The 24,031-nt window shown below is 41.0% G+C and overlaps 1 protein-coding gene across 4 annotated transcripts in view; it reads right to left on the bottom strand.

Moving 5' to 3' along the window:
• The window catches only part of LOC116974308 (E3 SUMO-protein ligase RanBP2-like), a 60,276-nt gene that overhangs the window by 28,569 nt on the left and 7,676 nt on the right, over positions 1-24,031 (bottom strand). For all 4 annotated transcript variants that reach the window (XM_033022639.1, XM_033022640.1, XM_033022642.1 and 1 more), the window contains exons 3-18: positions 23,562-23,673; positions 21,306-21,461; positions 15,577-15,807; positions 14,442-14,587; positions 12,631-12,826; positions 12,431-12,521; positions 9,773-9,982; positions 8,942-9,123; positions 8,688-8,863; positions 8,465-8,588; positions 6,644-6,805; positions 5,377-5,514; positions 5,149-5,298; positions 2,137-2,346; positions 1,320-1,403; positions 994-1,129 (exon numbers count right to left, since the gene is read on the bottom strand). In XM_033022639.1, coding sequence (XP_032878530.1) covers positions 994-1,129; positions 1,320-1,403; positions 2,137-2,346; positions 5,149-5,298; positions 5,377-5,514; positions 6,644-6,805; positions 8,465-8,588; positions 8,688-8,863; positions 8,942-9,123; positions 9,773-9,982; positions 12,431-12,521; positions 12,631-12,826; positions 14,442-14,587; positions 15,577-15,807; positions 21,306-21,461; positions 23,562-23,673 — 2,504 coding nt within the window. The remainder of the gene's footprint in view (positions 1-993; positions 1,130-1,319; positions 1,404-2,136; positions 2,347-5,148; positions 5,299-5,376; positions 5,515-6,643; positions 6,806-8,464; positions 8,589-8,687; positions 8,864-8,941; positions 9,124-9,772; positions 9,983-12,430; positions 12,522-12,630; positions 12,827-14,441; positions 14,588-15,576; positions 15,808-21,305; positions 21,462-23,561; positions 23,674-24,031) is intronic.

The raw sequence follows: 24,031 nt of genomic DNA, 5'->3' as shown, positions 1-24,031 counted from the left end.
CAAAATGTAAAACTTGCTAATTATATTTAATTTAAGGGATAGGATTGCAAAATTAGTTACAATTTAAATAATCACCTCTTTAACGCTAAGCTACATAAAGGGGAAGTACAACGAGATCTGGGGGGTCCTTGTTCATCAGTCAATGAAAGCAAGCATGCAAGTACAGCAGGCAATGAAGAAAGCGAATGGCATGTTGGCCTTCATAACAAGAGTTGATGATTTAGGAGCAAAGAGATCCTTCTGCAGTTGTACAGGGCCCTAGTGAGACCACACCTGGAGTATTGTGTGCAGTTTTGGTCCCCTAATTTAAGGATGAACATTCTTGCTATTGGGAGTGTAGCGTAGATTTACAAGGTTAATTCTCGGGATGGCGGGACTGTCATATGCTGAGAGAATGGAGCGGCTGGAATTTAGAAGGATGAGGGGGATCTTATTGAAACGTATAAGATTATTAAGGGTTTGGACACGCTAGAGGCAGGAAACAAGTTCCCGATGTTGGTGGAGTCCAGAACCAATTTAAGTTTAAGAATAAGGGATAAGCCATTTAGAACAGAGATGAGGAAACACTTTTTCACACAGAGAGTTGCGAGTCTGTGGAATTCTCTGCGGTGGATGGTTCTCTGGTTACTTTCAAGAGAGAGCTAGATAGGGCTCTTAAAGATAGCGGAGTCAGGGGATATAGAGAAAAGGCAGGAATGGGGTACTGATTGTGGATGATCAGCCATGATCACATTGAATGGCAGTGCTGGCTCGAGGGGCCGAATGGCTTACTCCTGCACCTATTGTCCATTGTCTACATAGCTAATCGCTAAATATGTACAACTGCAAATGAATAACGTTCTGCATTGATAACTAATTTTAAATCAAGCTAGACAAACACAGTCAACTTTATTCTGGCATGGAATGAAAGTTCCCCTGCTCCCCTTAAAAGCAAACCTTAGATTTAATCCCTGTATTATATGGCATTCTTTTATTAGTCAGCTTTATATTTACCTGTTAAGGGTGCACCCTGAAAACTTTGTACTCCTTGATAATTTTCAGCACACGAATCATAATTATCTGTGTGCCATTGGGAGCGTGGGGATTCTGTTGTATTTGAACTGTTCACTTTAAGCTCACGCACTTCACCCTGGAACATTTTGAATAAAGATAAAATTGTGTGCATCTTCCCTCGTTACTTTAAAATATACATAATTTTAATACACAGCCAAAAAGATTGACGAAGATATTACTCAGTGCCCACTAGAGTGCCATTTACAAAGAAAGCCTTTCCCCCATTTTTCCACATTATGCATTCTACTTCAATGCAGCTAACTTACCTTCAGTTGTTCCACTTGTTGGCAAAGCATCTGCAGCAAATGTTTTTGATCTTCAGCCCAGCGAGGTGGAGTCTTTGGAGACCACTGAAGAAAGATCACCAATTAAGTTCACACCAATTTATTTTGCTATCCCATTTACAGTGTAGTTCATACTTCAACAGGAATTTATTTTAGGCATTTAGAGAAATCCTGTTCAAACCAATGTAGCAAAATATCAAGTCCCTAGATGTGTACTATTTCATATTTCCTATCACAAATGAAGATGGCCATTTGCCCATGAAGCTTATGCCACCTCTCAGAGCAAGCCCAGCATTCCGTCAACCCCACTTCTCTGTAATCTAGTCACCTTCATGCTCACTAGCATACTGTATCTACTCCACCAGTCTACTCTACCTATACCTGGGCAATTTACAGTAGACAATTAACATACTAACCAGCACATTTCTGGGATGTACGAGAAAAACAAAAGCACGCAGGGAAACCCCATGCAGTTCTGGGAGGTGCAAATTCCACAAACTGAATTGACGGTCAGTATGAAACACAGGTGGTTGGAGCTGTTTGGCAGCAGCACTAAGTTACTGTGCTACTCCATGAAACTGCAAATATCATTAATAATTGTATTTAAGATGCTGGAAAATCGAAGGCAGACAAAAATGCTGGAGAAACTCAGCGGTTGAGGCAGCATCTATGGAGCAAAGGAAATAGGCGACGTTTCGGGACGAGACCCTTCTTCAGACTGATGTGAGGGTGCGGGGGAGGGGGCGGGGGCGGGAAGAAGAAAGGAAGTGGGCTACAAATTATACAAAATATAACTTACCTTGTAACTTTTGCTTGGCGACGGACTAAGTTTTATTGGAGATACGGTAGAATGGTTTACTGGTATCATCTCCGGAGAAGTGCCATTTTCAGCTGTCTCGGATAATTCATTTATTTCTTCTCCATGATCAAGCTCGTAATCGTTGTATTCATGAAGATGCTGATTTACCAATTCCAGCATTTCTTTTACTGCATCTACTGGTACAGGCAACTAGTAAAAATAATTAATTAAACTGAAGTGATTGAACCAAAGGACAAGGTTGGCTGCAACAAGGTGAGAATTGGAAGGGGAGATATGGATGAAAAACATTTCAGCAACAGATGGAAATTAGACAACCCGTGAAGAACTGCCAATTATGAAAACAATAATTGGAGACTGGACTACATGAAGATTAGAGACAGCACCCTGCAGATGGAAGCCCCAAGGAGTTTAGAGATGAGCATACTTGGTATTAAGGTGTTGATGGCAGCACTGTATTCAATGAATAATCTCCCGACATAAACTAGCAATGTTACAGTACCTACCTTCAGCGGCGCTGCAGTTCTGCCACTGGGAGTGTGCGCGACTGGCACCTTTGGGGGGGGGATTAAAATCCAGTTTTGTACTGCCTATCGGAGGCGGATTTCCTCGGGCTGCTAGCTGATGAAGAAAAATCGATCGGACTTCCGTTCGCGGTTTATTTAAAAAAAAATTTGCTGGACAATTTAATAATTGAATTAAAATAAAAAGCGACTTCTAACGCCCTCAACGTGATGGATCGCAAGAACGGGACGAAACAAAGGGTAAGTCCTCTATTTTACATATAATCTTGCTTCTAAGGTTGGCTTTAATCTAATTTTACGTTGCGAAAATGTTATTTGGGCCTCATACGAACCGCCAGTGTATTTCCTGCCGATATGGGGTTCAAATTTACCGTAAATGCAACGTTCCAATCGATCGCGTTCCAGAAGCAAGATGATTAAAATGCTCTTTTTTTTTGGACAATCATGTCATAAGCCGTCTAAATTGTCTATATTGTGCATAATTCTCTCTCCATGATCATTATTTTTAAACTAAATATTCACAACAGTTTTAGTCACATGTATTGTGAAAAAAAAAATAATTTTGATTATATTGAGAGGATGTTTCTGGATTAATTTATAGGAATTAAACATTAAATTCCTTCCATCTGGCATATAAATTCATGACAGTGAGATTTAAAAATCATGTTATATTGTGAATTCTTGTGTGATGGGATTAGTTTGTTATTTGGATACTTAGGCTATTTAAAAAATATATCCTTTCATAAGAAATGTAATCTACAGGACATTCTTAATGGGAAAGTAGTGGGCAGAAAGGCATGTCATGCGTGGTTTGAAGAGCAAAAACTTGTAGTTTACAATGCCAAATTTGAAAAGTTGAGGAAAAACAAGGGGTACAGAGTTGCTGGTACACAAAATTGCTGGGGAAACTCAGCGGGTGCAGCAGCATCTATGGAGCGAAGGAAATAGGCGACGTTTCGGGCCGAAACCCTTCTTCAGACTGACAGTACAGTACAGAGTTGCTTATTGGTTACAATCTGAGGAGTATGATGATGCTACTGATTATGATATGCCAATGTACCAGCTAGCAACTGATCTTCTCCATAAAGACTTGGTCTATTGCTAGAAATTGTAATTTATTTACCTATCTGTTACGGACTTACAGCATATAATACAATAATATTAAAGTTCTGATCTTGAGAATATCACATTTTTGAATTTTCAAGGCAATCTGGGTGTTTATTACTATTTCCGTCACAACGGTCAATTTTGTAATTAGCTACAATCAATTAATTAATTATATGCTTTAATTTCAGGTCATCCGAGTAAGATGTTTTATATTTGTTTCAGAATGCTTCAATCTATAATAACTGAAAATTTCATTCAGTTCTCTTAATTTTTAAGAAAGTTATGGGCTTTTGACTTTCCTCGATCACAGCTTTTGTGTTAAGTCAATGGAAAAGCAATGGGGAACAAGATGCTAATGTCCGAGTATGAAAATGGCCATAACTTTTTTAATACTGAAGATATGAAAGGGAATTAGGTGTCCAATTAAACTTCTTTTCATGCTTTATCTGATGGGATAAATTGCAGACTTGATTTTTTTTAAATCTCAAAATTTTGGAACATTGCTACATAAACATTCTTATTGTGAACCAGGACTGAATGTAGTGCAAGAGAGATGGCATTCTCCATAGCCATATCTTTCCTTACGTAAATTGCAAGGGGTTTGGAGTCTTGCAGATGGGGGCCATTATCAATCTTTCAAAAAGTACTTCTTTAAAGTCTTTATGGCAGCTGCTGGATGGTACTTAGGCAGTCACTTTACTTTTCTTGGGGACTGGAATGATGGAGATTTTCTTGAAGCAGATGGGAACAATGGTCAGTTTAAATGAAGGATTAAAGATGTTTAAAACACTGCGGCTAGTTGATTGGGGCACAATTTCAAATCCTTGCAGGGTCTCCATCAGGGCCAGTAACTTTCTAAGTGACTACTGAGATGAAAGGGGCAGAACCAACAAGTAATTGAGGGGGCTGGGAATAGAGATGCACTTTGTTTGCCTGTTCAAAACAGGCGTAAACAGTCAAATAGACATCTACCTTACTTAAGCCTCGACAGCCAGCAGTTGTTCACTTGAGCATATCCAAATAATTACCTGTAAGATCCCCCACCAAATTTCCCCAATGCTTACCAAATGGCCATGAAATGCAATTTCAACCACTCACTAATGCCTAAATTCCCATTACATCAACAAGTTAACCCTAGAACAATTGTGAATTGTTTAAATCAATTAGTCATTGCAATAAGCATTGTGCAATTAAGGATCTAAACAATATAGCTAATATAGTTAAAAATTGAATTTCTAATATGCCAAGAATTTGCCCACAAAGATCAGTGATGCACTTACCAGCACAATACAAATCCTATATAATGTCATCGTTCATCTCTGAAATGTAATAAAAATAATTATCTTAATTAATGGATACTTACATTGTCAATAGCCGCTATGTTAATTTCAGTTTCATTCAGGACTTTTTTCAGATATTCTTTGCTGCTAATTAAACAATTTTTACATTCTTCTTGTTCATCTGGCGTCATCCCATCACCATTTTCATACTCTTCAGATCTTCGGTGAAATATCTAAAAACCAGTAAAATCATAATTATACCAACACTTGCAGACATATCTATAAATAAAATAGATAAATCCATCACTTACCATAGCAAGATGCCAATGTGCAGTGATGTTATTGATGGATTCAAAAGCAGCAATCGCCTCATCAGTTTTTCCATCAACTACATGAAGCAAGGCAAATGCAATTTCTGCTTGCCTTTCATAATTGTTAACATCATCAACCTAGAATAAACATATAGCCTTAATTTACACATTGCCAATAGCTACGACAGTGTCTAACACTCAATCACATTTTCATTTTTACATATTAAAATGTCCTTTTAGAATATAAAGATAGCTAGATAGGGCTCTTAATGATAGTGCAGTCAGGGGATATGGGGAGAAGGCAGGAACGGGGTACTGATTGGGGTTGATCAGCCATGATCACATTGAATGGCGGTGTTGGCACGAGGGGCCAAATGTCCTACTACTGCACCTATTGTCTATAATGTCCATCATTGTAACTGAAATTCAGATTACGTTGTAGAAAATTACCACCCTGTTTCAAAAACATTTAAAATAACAGAGCTGCAAAAGGGAAGATCATATACAACTATTTCAGGAGCAAGGTATCAATGTTTAATCCGTAACTAAATCTTCCACAAAAAGCATGAGTTTCAGAGGAAACATGATGATTGATAAAATCTAAACAGAAGTGGAATTTCAACTCCCCCAATAGAAATAGAATCAGGCAAATAAAACTTAAATCATAGAGACTAATATCATAGCTTTTACAAGTTTCTTCAGTTGTGACCTGTATTTTGAGGCATTAATATCAGAACGACACCTCCATCCCCCACCTGGAAGGACCTGAAGCCCTCTGTTTCTTCCTCAAACACAGAACCAGCGAATTTGCTTCTATTAACACTTTCCTCCGCCTAACAGAGCTGATCCTCACTTTCAACAACTTCTTCAAATCCTCCCACTTTTATAAAAGCAGTGTGAAGATGGGATTCGACCCAAAATGCCACCTATTCCTTTTCTGCAGAGATGCTGCCTGGGCCGCTGAGTTACTCCAGCTTTTTGTGTCTATCTTCGGAATTTCATTCTCCCATTTCGGGAGCTATGAAAACAAAACAGCATTGACTCTCAACTAATTACATAATTGTTAGGAAAAGATAGGAGAATCTCAATGTAGTAAAACAGCAATAAAGTGTTGTATACTTGATGATGTAGGGCCATAGTGATTAAATCATTTCCAAACTTAATCAAAGCTTCTATATTTAAGAAGAAATTGTCACGTTACATCACAAGTTATAGCAAGTGCACAACACGAGACATTTCAATTCTGAGATGAAGATGAGATGGATACCTTAATTTCCTTACTATGGAAATGCATAAACAATGGATCAATAGGTTCATGAATGCTCCTTTTCTTTCTGATGCTCTGTAGTAATGGCTGAACTTTCTTCCAATAGAATACACTCCGTCCAATGTATTCCTTCTGGTCATAATATGAATTTAATCGATTTCCCTGTACAAAGAAAATAAAAAGCTTATTAGGTCGTGTATTGGTATTCCCAAAGAGATAATGACATACCAAACAAAGCAATAAATGTTGACTGTGCCTTAGCAAGCAAATAAAACAGATTTCAGGCAATCTGGTTGAAAGAGAACACAGTTGTCATGATCAATGAAATAGATCGCGAGTGCCTCAGGGGAGAGGTATGTTTTCAGTCTTTCCATCACAATTAGTCTGATGCATGTCATTTTCAAGTTCAAGTGAGTTTATTGTCATGTGTCCCTGTATAGGACAATGAAATTCTTGCTTTGCTTAAGCACACAGAAAATAGTAGGCATTTACTACAAAACAGATAAATGTGTCCATATACCATGATATAAATATATACACACATGAATAAATAAACTGGTAGTGCAAATAACAGAAAGTGGTTTTGATTAAGGCTTCTGGTAGTGGGGAAGAGTGAGGGAAAACAGAATGAATAGTCAAACAGAAATAACAGAAAAATGCTGTGGATTTCAGAGCAACAATAAATTACAAGAGGGCTATCAGGCACTGCTGTTTGAAATTGGAGGGGCTCAGGTCAGGTTTCTTGGCGAGCATTGTAAGGGTTAAAAACATGCTTTTGAGCAAAAATAGAGCTAAAAACTCTCATGTTAGACGAGTTAGGTCATTTGGGAAAACAAACGGCTACAAAAACACAATAAGATATATAGTAAATGGGTTCTTCCCAGAGACAAATCGAGACTACCCCTGTGCCTCATGTAATGGATCATCCTCGTTTTCAGTATCAGTATAACTGACATTAAAATATAACTGAGTGCATGCAGATTTGGAAAGAGGCGCTGACTTATTGATTATGTAAATACATCCCATGACGTGGCTGTGTGTATATACAAATCTCCAGCAGGCAGAAGTGCGTGAAACATGTAGCTTTTATTGATGCTTTCATAAAATGTATCATTTTTTATCTTTACAATATTAAAGTATTCATTCTGCACTATTGACACGATACCTCAAAACCGGGTTTGTAACCATTACACGCATGTTAAAGGGGCAAAGATAATATTTTTTTTAAATTTGAAAGACATTTATAATATTGATTTGCAGGCACGAGAAAAGGAAAGTTTTATAACTAAAAAAGCAACAGACATATCAATGATAGGATAAAGATAGAGAGGCCTTGAGGGGAAACTGGAAAGATCCAGACAAGGATATAATGGTTTATTTTTAGGACAGGATGGTTATGCAGAGGGCAGATGCAGTTAATGGACACATGTAAAGAAAAGCAGTAAAGACAGTAAATGACGGACTCATTGATTGAAGTCCAAGTGCTAAATACACTTTTGGTGGAGACAAGGAGTTATTCTTATTAGTTGACCATCAATGAAAAACAAAACCACTAGATTTATTTGCTTGAAAGATGAGCTAGTAAGTGGATTGGCAGATCAAGATGACAACAATTCATAAATATCTTCTGTTTCTTTCTTTCTTTATTTTTAGAGCTTACAGATGTGCTTTAGGTTTTATAACTATGTTGAGGGTAATAAATAAATGTAATGTTTCTATTTTAACAGAATTAAATTAAATGCATTACATTAAGTATTCTGTGTAACGGTACGACAAAAGCTGAATGGACATTTAAAAAAATATACACCAATTAAGACTTACGGTGTTGACCAAGCTTTGTGCCCAGTGTATAATTAGGGCAGGTTGAAGGCCATGTTTTTCTAATGCTCTCAGGGTACCAAGCTCACGTTGGATTAAGAGTCTTAGTTTAACTGATGTACCTGGTCTATAAAGAAAGATAATACAATAACATTTGTCTCAATAAAACAGAATAATTGTTCACACAAAAATCTTCAATTAATTATAAAACGAATGAAATACTTACTGTGCTTTTTTGTAGATAAGGCTGTAAACAGCATCCCACCAGGCCCGTTGTCGCTCTGTATAGAGTAGTTTACTAATTGATAATGGCAGGTACTTTGGTTGGTGTAAATTGTAGTGATGAGCTGATTTATCTTGTAACTGTGTGTGACTTGAATATATCACTCCAAGAAGAAAAACCTGAAAATATTTGAATACATCAGTGACATCCATTTTTAGTAGTACCTTGAAAACAAACATCGCTTTTTAAAAGCATACCTCAAGATCCAAAATGCAAATAGTCTCAGGAGCATTTGTGTCAAGCCGTGATGTTTCCTGGGGCAATCTAGGAAATAACTGCTTTAGCCAATTCCGGACCACAGGCAACTGTGGTGTTGAAAACTGCTGCAAACCAAGCCAGACAAGGTGCTGAAAATTTCCACCATGGAACTTAACGCAACCTAAAAAGGGTACAGATTACAAAACTAGTTTTAACTGAGAAGTACATTTATGTACTCTATGATTTAGACATAACACAGAATACATCCTTATTGTGTGCAAATCTAAACTAATTTATCGTCTGCAAAGCCTGATGTAGCATTAACTTTAGTTTTTAGCTTTAGTTTAGATACAGTGCAAGAACAGGGCCTGCGGCCCGAGTCCACACCAACCAGCGATCCCTGTACATTAGCACTGTCCTACACACTAGAGACAATTTACAAATCTTACCAAAGACAATTAACCTACAAATATGTACGTCTTTGGAATGTGGGACGAAACCAGAGCACCTGGAGAAACCCACACGGTCACAGGGAGAATGTACAAACTCCGTACAGACAACACCTGTAGTCAGGATCAAACACAGGTCTCTGGCGCTGCAAAGCAGTAACTCTACCGTGCCACCCATACTAGAGAAAATTTCCCCCCATCATACGTGTGTAATTTATGTTGCAACTCCCTTATTTCAGAAAGGGGAATAAAATAATGAAAACTATCCCAGCCACCAGGTTCTTTGTAACCAATTGTTAAAATTAAAATTGGATCGGCAAACAACTGGTCATTACTGTAGATAAAGTGCTGCAACATTTCAAATTTTAGAAAGTTTCTTACCATCATCCCATATTGGAAGATCATTTGCATCTGGTTGTTTTCCTGCAACATCTCGTGTGTCATCGTTGGCTAGAAAAGACCTTTCAGAATTCAACAGCCTTCCGAACAATGTTTCAATCAATGCAGTTTGGCCACTTTTGTTTGCAAAGGTTTCCACCACTTCTTTGTGAAAGTTAGGCTTTCCCTTCATTAAGTTAATTAACATGTGACCTGCACAAAAGGAATATTGTTTTGTTAAGAAGTTACAAGAATGTGAAGTAAAACATAGCAATAAATAAACTCTTGTGTGCAAAGAACACCAGGTTGTACTGAAAATAAAATCAAGGAAACCATCATTAATGTCGACTCTGGCTCGATACTATTTTTGCTTGATCAACAGCTGTAAAATCAAGGTTCCTCCAGACTGGAATATAACAATTAACTAACATAGCTAACAATAGCTGAGTACTGAGAGTGGGCTATACTGTCCTTTAGCATTCAGTTTCAAAAGAGCTGAAACAGGCTACGAGATGGAAAATGAGATGTGATAGCAGTGCTTTAAAATGGGGCACAGATTCCAGTTGTCATGGTCCCAACAGATATCCCCAAGATTACAGAAACATTTTTACTCGGTATTTGAGCAGCCAGGCATCAAATTAAGAAACAGAATTACACAATAATCTTTCAATTCTCACACAATTATCAATGTGCTTGGATTGCCTGTGATTCAGTATCCCCTTGGGATGAGCAAAGATAGCTTGCCACTTGGAATTCAGCTGGAAGCCATGGATGAGAATACAGAAAACATGGTTAGTAAATTTGCAAATGACATTAAAGTACTGTAGATAGACAAGATAGATATCAAAAACTTCAGCAGGATCATGAGCAGTTGAGCAAGTGGGCTGAGGAATGGTTAATGGAGTTTAATGCAGATAAGCGCGAGGTGTTGCATTTTGGGACGTCAAAACCGAGCAGGACTTTCACTGTAAATGGCATGGCCTTGGGGATTGTTGTGGAGTGGAGCGATCTGGGAGTGCAGGTACCTAATGTCCTAAAAATGACATCACATTGGCCTTCATCAGTATGAGGCTATTGAGCATAGAAGTTGGGATGTTATGTTACAAGTTTTGGTTAGGCTGCATTTGGAGTATTGTGTTCAGTTTTGGTCACCCTGCTGTAGGAAGGATATTATTAAGCTGGAAAGAGTGCAGAGAAGATTTACAAGGATGTTGCTAGGACTTGAGGGCCTGAGCTATAGGAAGTGGTTGGGCAGGCTAATGGGCCTGTCCCACTTAGGCGATTTTACAGGCGACTGTCAAGTTGCCGAGTCGCCTGAAAAACCGGCAACTGGAACGGTGATTGTCAGAATGGAACACACACACACAAACACACATCGCTTCCTTCACCAGCCCATTATGCAGGCGGGGGACAAGGCAAGCGGGTGGAGCACTGTCTGTGAAATTCACACATGTGGCGACTGCAGTCGCCTGCAGTCGCTTAAAAAGTCGCCTAAGTGGGACAGGCCCATAAGACTTTATTCCATGGAGTGCAAACGGATGAAGGGTGATCGTGTAGAAGTGTATAAGATCGTGAGGGGAACAGCTAGGGTAACTGCAGAGTCTTATCCAGACGAGGGGAATCAAGAATGTGGGGACACTGGTTTAAGGTAAGAGGGGAAAGATTTAATAGGAACCCGAGGATTTTCCACACAGAGGGTGGTAGGTATAAAGAAAATGAGCTGCCAGAGAAGGCAGGTACTATAGCAGCATTTAAAAGACATTTGGACAGTTACATGGATAGAAAAGGTATACAGGGAAATATGGGCCATATGCAGTCAGGTGGAACGAGTGCAGATGGGGCACGAGTTGGCAAGAGCAAGTTGGGTAATTGGGCCAGTTTCTGTTGTGCATGGCTATTATCTGAGCCGCGGGCAAATTTGTGAAATCTTGACACGGTCAGGGAGATTAACATGGCTCAGATTGGTGTGGGGAAAAGTTGAGGGGCAAAGGCGTCAGTGCTGGGAAAAAAAGACGTTGGACTTCCTTTCTATCACAACAGAGTTCAGGCAAATTGCATAACCATGAGAAAGAAAATTGTGGAGGGAGAGAAGTGGGGGGTCATGTGGAAGAAAATCTAGAATGTAAAGAATCTACAGAGAACAAAGAACAAGGAACCAATGATGGAAAAGGATGGGACAAGAACATCTACATTTAGCAGGAATGGACAGTGTATAAAAAGAGTGCACCAACAAATAAGACCTGGCAAGGGAAAAATATCTCAAGATAGTGGGTCATTATCAAAGACAAATGTTAAACAGCCAAAGCAGTGAAAGTGCATAATTTGATGTGTGTTTTGAGGGCAAATTTCTATTACCCAAATTATTGTAGTGCAGGGCTACTCAGTACACCAATGATATAGATGATGGAACTGAATGCAATATTTATTGTAAAGTCCAACAAGATTTTAAGATTGCAGGAATTAATCCATGCCCTAGCTATTATTAAGCCAATAAGCAATGATGAGATTATATGTCATTATAATTTTCTGTATACTGGTTAGCAGCTCAGTATCCAAGACAAACAGCGACTACTTTTCATAAAGTCATCAATGCCTGCAGATTTGGAATATCCAAAAGGCTGCAAATAGTACCAGACAAAACATTTTTTTGAAGTGGATTACCTGATTGACTTTGCCTGTCTGACGCTAACCAGTTCAGCAAATCCTTGCTTATCTCTTGTGCTTTCATAGATTTTATCTTGGGTCTTGGAACCTGCAATTTAATATACACATTCATTCATATTACAGCAATATTATAAAGAAAGGCAGTAACAGAACTTAAGCCAATGGTTCAAGCCCTTCCAAACTCTGGAGAAATCTACCTGATAGGCAATCAGATAGCACAGTGCAGCAAGATCTACAATTGCTTTCCACTGGATCTCATTCTGTTGAGCCATCTTTAGAAGTAGTGTTCCAGCGTGCAAATAGAGATGTCCTCTCAATTCCGTGAACGCAGCAGAAAGGTCATCCATTGTTGTGGTAATATACGATTTTGTAATGTGCATTGTATAATCAAAACTGAAATAAAATATATAGAGAGCATGGAGTTGGCATGTTTTCCTCAACGGGTAACATGATAAATAGTTTCTACAATTGAGATAAATCCCAACTCATAAATCAATAAACAGCTTGGGCTTGAAATCTGCATGAACAATCCCAGGCTTCGCTCACCAAATTGTATTATCTCATCCAGATCAGATGAAATACATTCACTTTAACCATCCCCATTGGGATACCCACACTACTGAATAAATGCAATTAACCCCTTTCTCACCATTTGCACAAATTGCAGTTTATTAACTTCATGATTACATTGTGTATTGCTAATGCTTGAATTTGACAAAAACCATAGCCTAAAGTAATCTAATTATGAAATTACCCGAGAGAACTAAATAAAGAGCGATAATTAACTAAGATTAATTTGCTGTATTAATTATTTCTAGAAAACCTCTCCTATACTCAATTTCTCTTCTATATTTTTGGCTGCTTTTAACCTTTTCCAAATCAATCCCACTCAAAGCAACGGGTCATTTTTCTATGTTAAAGGGATTATAAATGTACAAGATCCTTTGTTAAAGCACGAGCAAGATCTAAGGTTCAAATACTAAGTTAAGCTGATCTCAGCAGGGCAATATGCTATCATGCATCTGCCTCTCCTGCCCTTTATGGAGGTGCTTGTCATAAAGAATAAGAGTACAATTAGGCCATTCAGCCTATCCAGTCTACTCTGCCATCCAATCATGGCTGATCTATCTCTCCCTCCAAACCTCATTCTCCTGCCTTCTCCCCATAACCTCTGACACCCGTACTAATCAAGAATCTATCTATCATTGCCGTAAAAATATCCACTGACGGCCTCCACAGCCTTCTTTGACAAAGAATTCCACAGATTCACCACCCTCCGAGTAAATAAATTTTGCCTCATCTCCTTCCTAAAAGAACTTCATTTAATTCTGAGTATGACTTCTAGTCCTAGACTCTCACACTAGTGGAAACATCCTCTCCACGTCAACACTATCCAAGCCTTTCACTATTATGTATGTTTCAATGAGGTCCCCCCTCATTCTTCTAAACTCCAGCGAGTACAGGCCCAGTGCCGGCAAACGCTCACCATAGGTTAACCTACTCCTTCCTGGGATCATTCTTGTAACCCTCCTCTGGACACTCCCCAGAGCCAGCACATCCATCCTCAGATATGGCGCCCAAAATTGCTCGCAATATTCCAAATGCGGCCTTTCCAGCGCCTTATAGAGCCTCAGCATTACATCCCTGTTTTTGTATACAAGCCCGCTTGAAAAAAAAGCTAGCATTTGCTTTCGTTACTACCAATTCGACTTGCAGATTAACTTTTTGGGAATCCTGCACCAGCACTCCCAAGTCCCTTTGCACCTCCGATTTCTGGATTCTCACCCCATTTAGAAAATAGTCCACACCTTTATTCCTACTACCAAAATGCATGATTCCACACTTTGCTACACTATAGCTTGTAAATTCCCAGTAGGGAAAAATCAGCAAGATCAGAAAGTGCTCCAGTCAAAAGCTGATGAAACTTATTGCTTTGGTCATTACTCATGAAATCATTCTCGAGGTTACCTGGAAAATGACTTTTCTTGCGCAACTTATAAAAGATTACCTTATTAGAGCATCTATAGAATCTTGTACATCTCTGTTTGATAATGTCAAAAACATTACATTAGAGGAAGCTAGGAGCAACTCCCTCAGTATTGGTCGCCATCTATTTTTATCAACTCCTGAGACATTTGATGAACTAAGATATCCCTGCAGAATACAAAAAATGATTTAGACAAATACAAAGTCTATAATGCAAAAGCATTACATTTTCTAATACTGTATTGCGAGGTGGGGGGTGAGTGTTGATAGATGGGGGGGGGGGGGGGGGGAGGGTCGGGGGGGGGGGGGTGAGGGCTGGGAGATAGGAGGGCATGGGGGTTTGGAGGTTGGGGGGTGAGGGTTGGGAGAGCAGGGGTGAGGGTTGGGAGAGCAGGGGGTAAGGATTGGGAGGTAGGAGGGGGTGAGGGCTCGAGGTAGGAGCATGCGATGGCTGGGTCGGAGGGGGTGAGGATTGGGAGGTAGGAGGGGGGTGGCTGGGCACTGGGGGTCTGAAGGTTAAGGGCAGAGTCCGGGGAGAAGGGGTGGCTGGGCATTGGGGTTAAGGGCTGTGGGGTAGAGGGGTGTGAGGGTGGGAATAAAGAGTTGAGGGTCTGGGCCCAGTTGGTGGGGTGGGTGAGGGTGAGTAGCGCAGGTGGTTGGTGAGTGGGCGAGATGGATGGGTGCGGGCCTGGGGAGGAGAGTGAGAACTGGGCCCAGGGAGGTGAGGGCTGGGTTGTAGGGGTGAGGACTGGGGGGTGGCCCAGGTAGTTGAGTTGTGGGGTGGGGCATGGTGATGGGACAAGGTGGTCAAATGTGTGACTAGGCTACATATAAAAGGGGAGAATAAGTGTTCGGCACGGACTAGAAGGGCCGAGATGGCCTGTTTCCGTACTGTAATTGTTATATGGTTATATTGCATACCAACATTCCGAACAGGAGAAAGGATCTCAGCCTTTTTGCTGCTTTCCTGAGTTTAATATACAGTGTATACTAAGGGAAAGCATTTGGTATAGTATTGTTAGCTACCGTGGCCAATTTTTGAACTATCAATAATTTTTAAAGCAAGCTTTCTCTAAAAATGTAAGAACTGAGAAAAAGATTTATATTAAACAGAAGAAGCTGTATAAATGATCTCCCGAAAAAATTGAGAAGGATACCTTCAATGTTTGTACCAGACAAGTGTTCCATTCCAGACTTCTGGAGAGAGCTCTTCTTTTCTCCGTATTCAAGCAGAAATTTACTGCTTCTTCAAGTTTCCCAAAAGAACAGTAGAATTCTACCAAGCGTATATTAGCATGTGGATCATCTGGTCTGGAATGTAGTTCAGACTGAATAAGTTCAAACAGTTGTGAATGGTCCAATTGTCCCTTTGAGCTCAGTAACTTTTCCTTCAGGAAAAAAACCCAAAATAAGACAAGTGATTGCAGATGCTGATTCTCTGTGCAGTATTTTTTTTAATAGAAATAATTCACAATCTAAAACCAGTATTAGTTAGAATGGTATAAGATGAAGAATTACATTCTAATATATCAAGTGTACCAGGCACGTGCCGTGATTAATTTATTCAGGGTAGGCAGACAGTCGGTTTAAAAAAAACATAAACCGCGCATGCGCAGATTGTTCTCTCTGTAAAAGTAAAAAATAAAAATAAAGACAGTAACAATTCAATTTGCCCAAGGCTTCCAAGTCTCCTTTATTCTGAATTACTGAATGGGAGGGAGGGGGGTGAAGGGTGATGGCAGGTGGAGAGATGGTGGGAAAAACGGGAGCACAGGGAAAAGTTGAATCAGTTGTCATCTTATGTCATGACAACACTTGTTCAAGGGACCAATTGGGGGGAGAGTTCCTTTCACAGCGTGTGGAGAGTCTAGCCAGGGGTAAAGTTGCTGGGAGGGCAGGAGTGCTGAGAAGGGAGGGGGTCGGGGATAATGCCAGTAACTCACTCACCACTGCTGCGGCGCTCCGGGCGCAGAGCCACCGCATTGTAGCTGTGGATAGAAGCAGCTCGGGTGGCTGCGAGAGGCCGCCGGGACCCGACAGCAGAACTGGCCGCCACCTCGGCGCCTTCTGCCAGCCTGCTCACCTCTGGCAGTGCTCGCCGTCTGTACACCTCTCACCTGCCGCTCGCCGACTTCGCTCATGTCAGCCGTTTCCCGCAAATCCTTAAATTCCCACAGCCGAGTAACCTCAATCACGCTGTCGGAATTTAAGGATTTGCGGGAAGTGGCTGACATGAGTGAGGCCAGCGAGCGGCAGGAGCGAGGTTTTTAGATGGAGAGCTGCCAGAGGAGAGCGGGGGCCGGCAGTAGGTGCTGAGGTGGCAGCCGGTTCCACTGTCCGGCCTGGCGGCCGCTCACAGCCGCCCGAGCTACTTCTCCCTCCCCCCCCCCCCCCCCCCCCCGCTTCAATGCGGTGGCTCCGTGCAAGGAGCGTCGCAAGTGGGTTACTGGCCCCGATCCCCCCCCCCCCCTTCACAATGCTCCTGCCCTCCTCGCAACTTTACTCCGGGCCAGACTCCTCAAATGCTGTGAAAGGGACCCCCCCCCCCCCGGGAAATACGGTATTTAAAAACATATACCAAGAAATGAATGTACATACCACATTATTGGTACACAAACTCCATTCTTCTCTCTTTGTTTCCTAAGATACTCTTCAGATAATGACAATCCATATTTGAAAAACCCGCCAAGAAACTAGCGCTGCACATGTGCAGTACAGCAAAGGCAGAATTTCAGCTGTCTTCAGCCCAGCTTGTCATTGACGGCTTGAAGCATCGCTGACGGAACATGGGCTGCACAGACCTTCGCGTGTTGCAAGTGCTGCGGATGAAAGGCACGGTGAATTATGCCTACCTAAGAGATCGATCTCGTAGATAGGCAGAATTCTCCCATGCCTTTAGTATTTATATTCAGTAATTACCATTTTATTTTAGTCAGGGTAGGCAATGTCTTCCTTGCCTACCCTGACGGCACGTGCCTGAAGTGTACATTCAAGTGTACATTACAGGTTATAAAATAGACGACTAATTGCATTGTATTACCTGCCTTCATTGTCAGTAATTTAAGAAATTTTGTCAGTAATTTAAGAAATTTGTCAAGCAGGACCATACTGCTATAACGAATTAAGACTGACTAGACCAGACCCACCAGACCAGACTACACCCACTAGAGGGAGATCTACAATAATTATAGGCAGCATGGAGTGAATGAGGCGCTTGAGGCGTATAAAGAATGTAAAAAGAATCTTAACAAATAAATTAGAAAAGCTAAAAGAAGATATGAGGTTGCTTTGGCAAGTAAGGTGAAAGTAAATCCAAAGGGTTTCTACAGCTATATTAATAGCAAACGGATAATGATGAATAAAATTGGTCCATTAGAGAGACAGAGTGGACAGCTATCTGCAGAGCCAAAAGAGATGGGGGGGAGATATTGAACAATTTTTTTCTTCGGTATGACTTGAGATGACTTGAGAATTAAGGGACTGAAGTTTAGGGGTAACATGAGGGGGAACTTCTTTACTCAGAGAGTGGTAGCTGTGTGGAATGAGCTTCCAGTGAAGGTGGTGGAGGCAGGTTCGTTTTTATCATTTAAAAATAAATTGGATAGTTATATGGATGGGAAAGGAATGGAGGGTTATGGTCTGAGCGCAGGTATATGGGACTAGGGGAGATTATGTGTTCGGCACGGACTAGAAGGGTCGAGATGGCCTGTTTCCGTGCTGTAATTGTTATATGGTTATATGGTATTCACCAAGGAGAAGGATATTGAATTATGTGAGGTAAGGGAAACAAGTAGAGTAGCTATGGATACTATGAGATTCAAAGAAAAAGAAGTACTGACACTTTTGAAAAATATAAAAGTGGATAAGTCTCCAGGTCCTGACAGGATATTCCCTAGGACATTGAGGGAACTTAGTGTAGAAATAGCAAGGGCTATGACAGAAATATTTCAAATGTCATTAGAAACGGGAATAGTGCCCGAGGATTGGCGTACTGCGCATGTTATTCCATTGTTTAAAAAGGGTTCTAAGAGTAAACCTAGCAATTATAGACCTGTTAGTTTGACTTCAGTGGTGGGCAAATTAATGGAAAAGATACTTAGAGATAATATATATAAGCATCTGGATAAACAGGGTCTGATTAGGAACAGTCAACGTGGATTTGTGCCTGGAAGGTTATGTTTGACTAATCTTCTTGAATATTTTGAAGAGGTTACTAGGGAAAATGATGAGGGTAAAGCAGTGGATGTTGTCTATATGGACTTTAGTAAGGCCTTTGACAAGGTTCCTCATGGAAGGTTGATTAAGAAGGTTCAATTGTTGGGTATTAATGCTGGAGTAGCAAGATGGATTCAACAGTGGCTGAATGGGAGACGCCAGAGAGTAATGGTGGATGGCTGTCTATCAGGATGGAGGCAGGTGACTAGTGGGGTGCCTCAGGGATCTGTGTTGGGTCCACTATTGTTTGTCATGTACATCAATGATCTGGATGAAGGTGTGGTAAATTGGATTAGTAAGTATGCAGATGATACTAAGATAGGTGGTGTTGTGGATAATGAAGTAGATTTCCAAAGTCTACAGAGAGATTTAGGCCATTTGGAAGATGCCACAGGGGACCCTGCGGCATCTCACACACACTAACCACCCCCCACACACACACACAGTCTAACCCCCCCCCTTGATATTATATTAATATTATTCATTTGCTCCTTTGCCCCCATCCAACCGCCCTACCCACTCACGCATAGCCCCAACTGCGCAGGCGCAGCTAGAGAGGGAGAGGGGTAGAGGGAGAGGGTTAGAGAGGGAGGGGGAGGGTGAGGGGGGGGGGTAGAGAGGGAGGGGGTAGAGATTGAGAGGGAGGGGGGGGGGGGGGGGCGCGTGGCGTCACATGGGAGGGCTGATCCCTGAATGCAATACTCGACCTCTAACCCATAGGTCCCAGTACTCACCACAGGGGTAGAGAGGGAAGGGGATAGAGAGGGAGAGGGAGGGGTAGAGAGGGAGGAGGGGCGGCACTCTAAACTTTTTTTCTCTGTTGCTAGCCGGGAAACCTAGGCAGCTGTTTAGGTTGCCAAATGACAGTTTAGGTGGTCATCTAATACGGCTTGCATGACGCGTGCGATAATGTGCTCGGACGAAGTGCGTAGTTACCAATCGGAACTATGCTCAATGAAGCATTCACATGTTATTTCTGCTTCAAATAAAGTCACAAACTACACATATTCACCAATCAAAACATGCTATATACCACAATGAAATGCAGCAAAATTATAATACAGTATCTCAACTCTTTTTATGTTGCAATTTCTAATATTTCTTTCCACTTCCAGACAAAAATGTGGTTGGATTATTCAGCGTATGTTCAACCTCGGTGAGAACAAGCGCAGGCTTGGCGATCGCTTCGCACACCTCCACTCAGTTCGCAACAACCAACCTGATCTCCCGGTGGCTCAGCACTTCAACTCCCCCTCCCATTCCGAATCCGACCTTTCAGTCCCAGGCCTTCTCCATGGCCAGAGTGAGGCCCACCGCAAATTGGAGGAACAGCACCTCATATTTTGCTTGGATAGTTTACACCACAGCGGTATGAACATTAGCTTCTCCAATTTCAGGTAGTCCTTGCTTTCTCCCTCGTTCCCCTCCAATTTCCAGCTCTCCCACAGCCTCTGCCTCTTCCTTTCTTTTTCCCACCCCCCAACCCCGACATCAGTCTGAAGCAGGGTCTCAACTCGAAACATCGCCTATTTCTTCACTCCATAGATGCTGCCTCACCCAAAGATGTTCTCCAGTGTTTTTGTCTACCAACGGGATCCCACCACTGGCCACATCTTCCCATCTCCGCCCGTCAGCTTTCCGCAGAGATCGCTCCCTCCGTAACTCCCTGGTCAATTTGTCCCTTCCCACCCAAACCACCCCCTCTCCTGGCATTTTCACTTGCAACCGCAGGAAATGCTACACTTGTCGCTTTACCTCCCCCCTCGATTCCATTCAAGGACCTAAGCAGTCTTCCCAGGTGCGGCAGAGGTTCACCTGCACCTCCTCCAATCTCATCCATTGCTCTAGGCGTCAGCTGCTCTACATCGGTGAGACCAAGTGTAAGCTTGGCAATTGCTTCGCCCAACACCTCCGCTCGGTTTGCAATAACCAACCTGACCTCCCGGTGGCTCAGCACTTCAACTCCCCCTCTCATTCCGAATCCGACCTTTCTGTCCTGGGCCTCCTCCATGGCCAGAGTGAGGCCCACCGTAAATTGGAGGAGCAGCACCTCATATTTCGCTTGGGCAGTTTACTCCCCAGTGGTATGAAAATTGACTTCTCCAATTTCAGGTAGTCCCTGCTTTCTCCTCCCCTTCCCAGCTCTCCCTCAGCCCACTGTCTCCGCCTCTTCCTTTCTTCTTCCCACCTCACCCCCACATCAGTCTGAAGAAGGGTCTCGACTCGAAACGTCGCCTATTTCCTTCACTCCATAGATGCTGCCTCACCTGCTGAGTTTCTGTCTACCAAGGATCTATGATATGATATATTAAACAATTGTTAACACAAAATTGTATGCTACTATTGTCCACTCAGTCATTTCATCTGAAAATACCATTATTACTATGAAAAGTTAGTCATAAAATATTTCTCTCTTTACATAAAACGTCGCTTAAAAAAAAAAAAAAAGGACAATAGATTCTTAGCTGGAAGATCCCCCATCCAACTAAATGGCATAGTGCTGTGTTGTCCATAAATCATCTTAAATGTGTGTATATACTGAATAACCCAGCAACTCATAATTGAAGACAAAACAAAGCAAATATCACCAGAATTAGATCAGCAGAAAAATATGGATGAAAGCTCCCGAATTCTGATTATCTTTCATTGTTTAGAGAAGCACATTGCTTACCTTCAGTTTATAAATTATCCGATTACCAGGAAAATGCTTGGCTGCCCTCTCCAACCAGTAGTCAGCTCTTCCATCAATAAGGTTTCCATTATTGCACAGCAAATCAGCCACTTTCAGGATAATATCCTTCTGCATTGGGTTCAGTTCAACAACTCGCTGATAAGAAGGGACACGAGAATATAAAGAAAATAAATCAAAAACTACCCATGCTTTATAAATAAACTGTTAGAAATTGTTGATGTCAGCATTTGAAAGCACAGGTGCAAATCCTTAAATTCAGATAAATAAACCTTGCAACAGGTTTAAAGCAGGAGGGAAATAAACAAGTAGAACTTTAAAACATAGCTGTTTTTAATCTGTTATTCTTTATATGAGAACTTCAACTCTGAAGGTGACAAGTAGGAAGTCATTCCAGCAGTTACAACTATTGGTTCCAAATAATATACTGTCAAGACTAAGAGCATTGGAATGCAGAGAGAACAGCAGCCAAATGCCAATATTCACGATGAAACTTTTGACATGTAGCAGGACATTTGAGATCTTGTAGTTAGTTTCATAATAAATTCACTGTTGTTTTAGTTTGATTATAATCCTATTATTTGCTTTGTTAATTTGATTCTTTTAACTTTGGTGAAAATCATTTTGGGATGTTCAGTATGCAAAACTCTCCACAAGTACTGATTCAAATTATTTAGCAGATCTATTTCCTTACTTTCATTTAGAATATCATCATATTCAGCTTTTGAAAGCACCCACAATTCTTATAACTTTAATTGCAAAAAAAATATCTCTTTAAGTCCCTCTTTAGTCATCTGGTCATCTTTGTCTGTGTCAGTTTCTCACAGTGTGCTTTTAAAAAAAAAGTCCTTTGTGTTAGTTTTATGCTGTGCCTTATTTGGTTTTATTGGCAAGTAGCTACCCCTTTGAGGCAATAAATGGTTCTGAATTACATTAATCTAATTTTTGATTTATCTTTGATTTAACATCTCTCTATTTGCCCATCCTCAAACATCAAGGCTAATAATCACATGCTGTTATTTTTCCTTTAACTCTACACCTGGTACTTTCAGCTGCCAGTTGTAACCATCTTGTGGCCATGTCTAGCTATTGACCTACACATCAAATCCTTCAAGATGAATTTGACTGCATTTTATTCTTTCACACCATTGTTACTTGTGCTACGAATCCCAACCTGCATTTCTCTTATGTTTTACTTGCCCATTTCTCAAATATGAATTATTTTAATTTCAGATTTCCTATTGCCAGTACAATTTGACAACTACTTTCTTGCCTTTTGTTTGTACTTCTACTATTAATAACAAGTTATCTGGTCATCTTCCCTTACTAGCCTTTGTACTATCCTTTCTGCCAACACTGTTTAATATGGAGTGCATTCCAATAGTCCTGTTCCCTTCTGTCCTAAAAATGGTGCCAGCATCACATGAAATTGAATCTTTTTACCCTTGCCATATGGAGACAGTTAATCCCAAGTCTTAGATATTAAAGACAAAAATATAACAGGACATATTTGGGTGCCACTGCCTATTAAATACTTAGTCTATTTATGCAATCAAAAACGCTCAACGGCCCTATTCACCAGTGGATGATTTTTGACCAGCTATGAATTATTAATACCTACATCGGTGAGACCAAGCGCAGGCTTGGCGATCGCTTCGCCAAACACCTCCGCTCAGTTCGCAATAACCAACCTGACCTCCCGGGGTCTCAGCACTTCAACTCCCCCTCCCATTCCGAATCCGACATTTGTCCTGGGCCTCCGCCATTGTCAGAGTGAGGCCCAGCGCAAATTGGAGGAACAGCACCTCATATTTCGCTTGGGTAGTTTACACCTAAGCGGTATGAACATTGACTTCTCCAATTTCAGGTGGTTCTTGATTTCTCCCTCCTTCCCCTCCACTTTCCAGCTCTCCCACAAGCCCACTGTCTCCACCTCTTTCTTTCTTTTTCCCGCGCCCCTCACATCAGTCTGAAGGGTCTCGACCCGAAATGTCACCTATTCCTTCTCTCCATAGATACTGCCTCACCTGTTGAGTTTCTCCAGCATTTTTGTCTACCTTCGATTTTTCCAGCATCTTCGGTTCTTTCTTAAACATTTAAAATTCGCAGGTCACTTGCCAAGAACATTCCCACAATTAACATCTATAGTTAAGGGGTAATCAACCAATGACTCGTTTTTATATTTCTAACAATTAACAAACAAATGAATACATTGACTATTTGCATATTAAACCATACCTTATAACAACCAATGGCTTTTTCAATGTCACCTTCAGATTCATAAATCTGGCCAAGAAGCTTGTGTGCTTTTGGATCCCTTTCTTGTTCTTTTATGTATGCCGATACCTGCCTGCAGGAACATTTGGGGAAAAAAATATTTTTAAATTGAGCAATCATGAAGAAAATAATCTACAATTTAAAATTCCAAAGTAGATATAAAAATTGAAGTACATGTACAATTGTAAAATATGCCGAGACACAAAGACCAGGGGTGTGGGACTAATTGGACGGCTCTTTCGAAGGGAAAGCAGCATACATAATTTGTAGATTGTGTAGGAAAGAACTGCAGATGCTGGTTTAAATCGAAGGAGACACAAAATGCTGGAGTAACTCAGTGGGACAGGCAGCATATCTGGAGAGAAGGAATGGTGACGTTTCGGGTTGAGACCCTTCTTCAGACTGATGTCAGGGCAATGAGCTGTACAGAG

Source organism: Amblyraja radiata, chromosome 6, assembly GCF_010909765.2.
Source record: "Amblyraja radiata isolate CabotCenter1 chromosome 6, sAmbRad1.1.pri, whole genome shotgun sequence".
In the NCBI taxonomy this organism is placed as follows: domain Eukaryota; kingdom Metazoa; phylum Chordata; class Chondrichthyes; order Rajiformes; family Rajidae; genus Amblyraja; species Amblyraja radiata.
The sequence above is the reverse complement of the archived record's forward strand: the minus strand, read 5'-3'. Positions and strand labels throughout refer to the sequence as shown.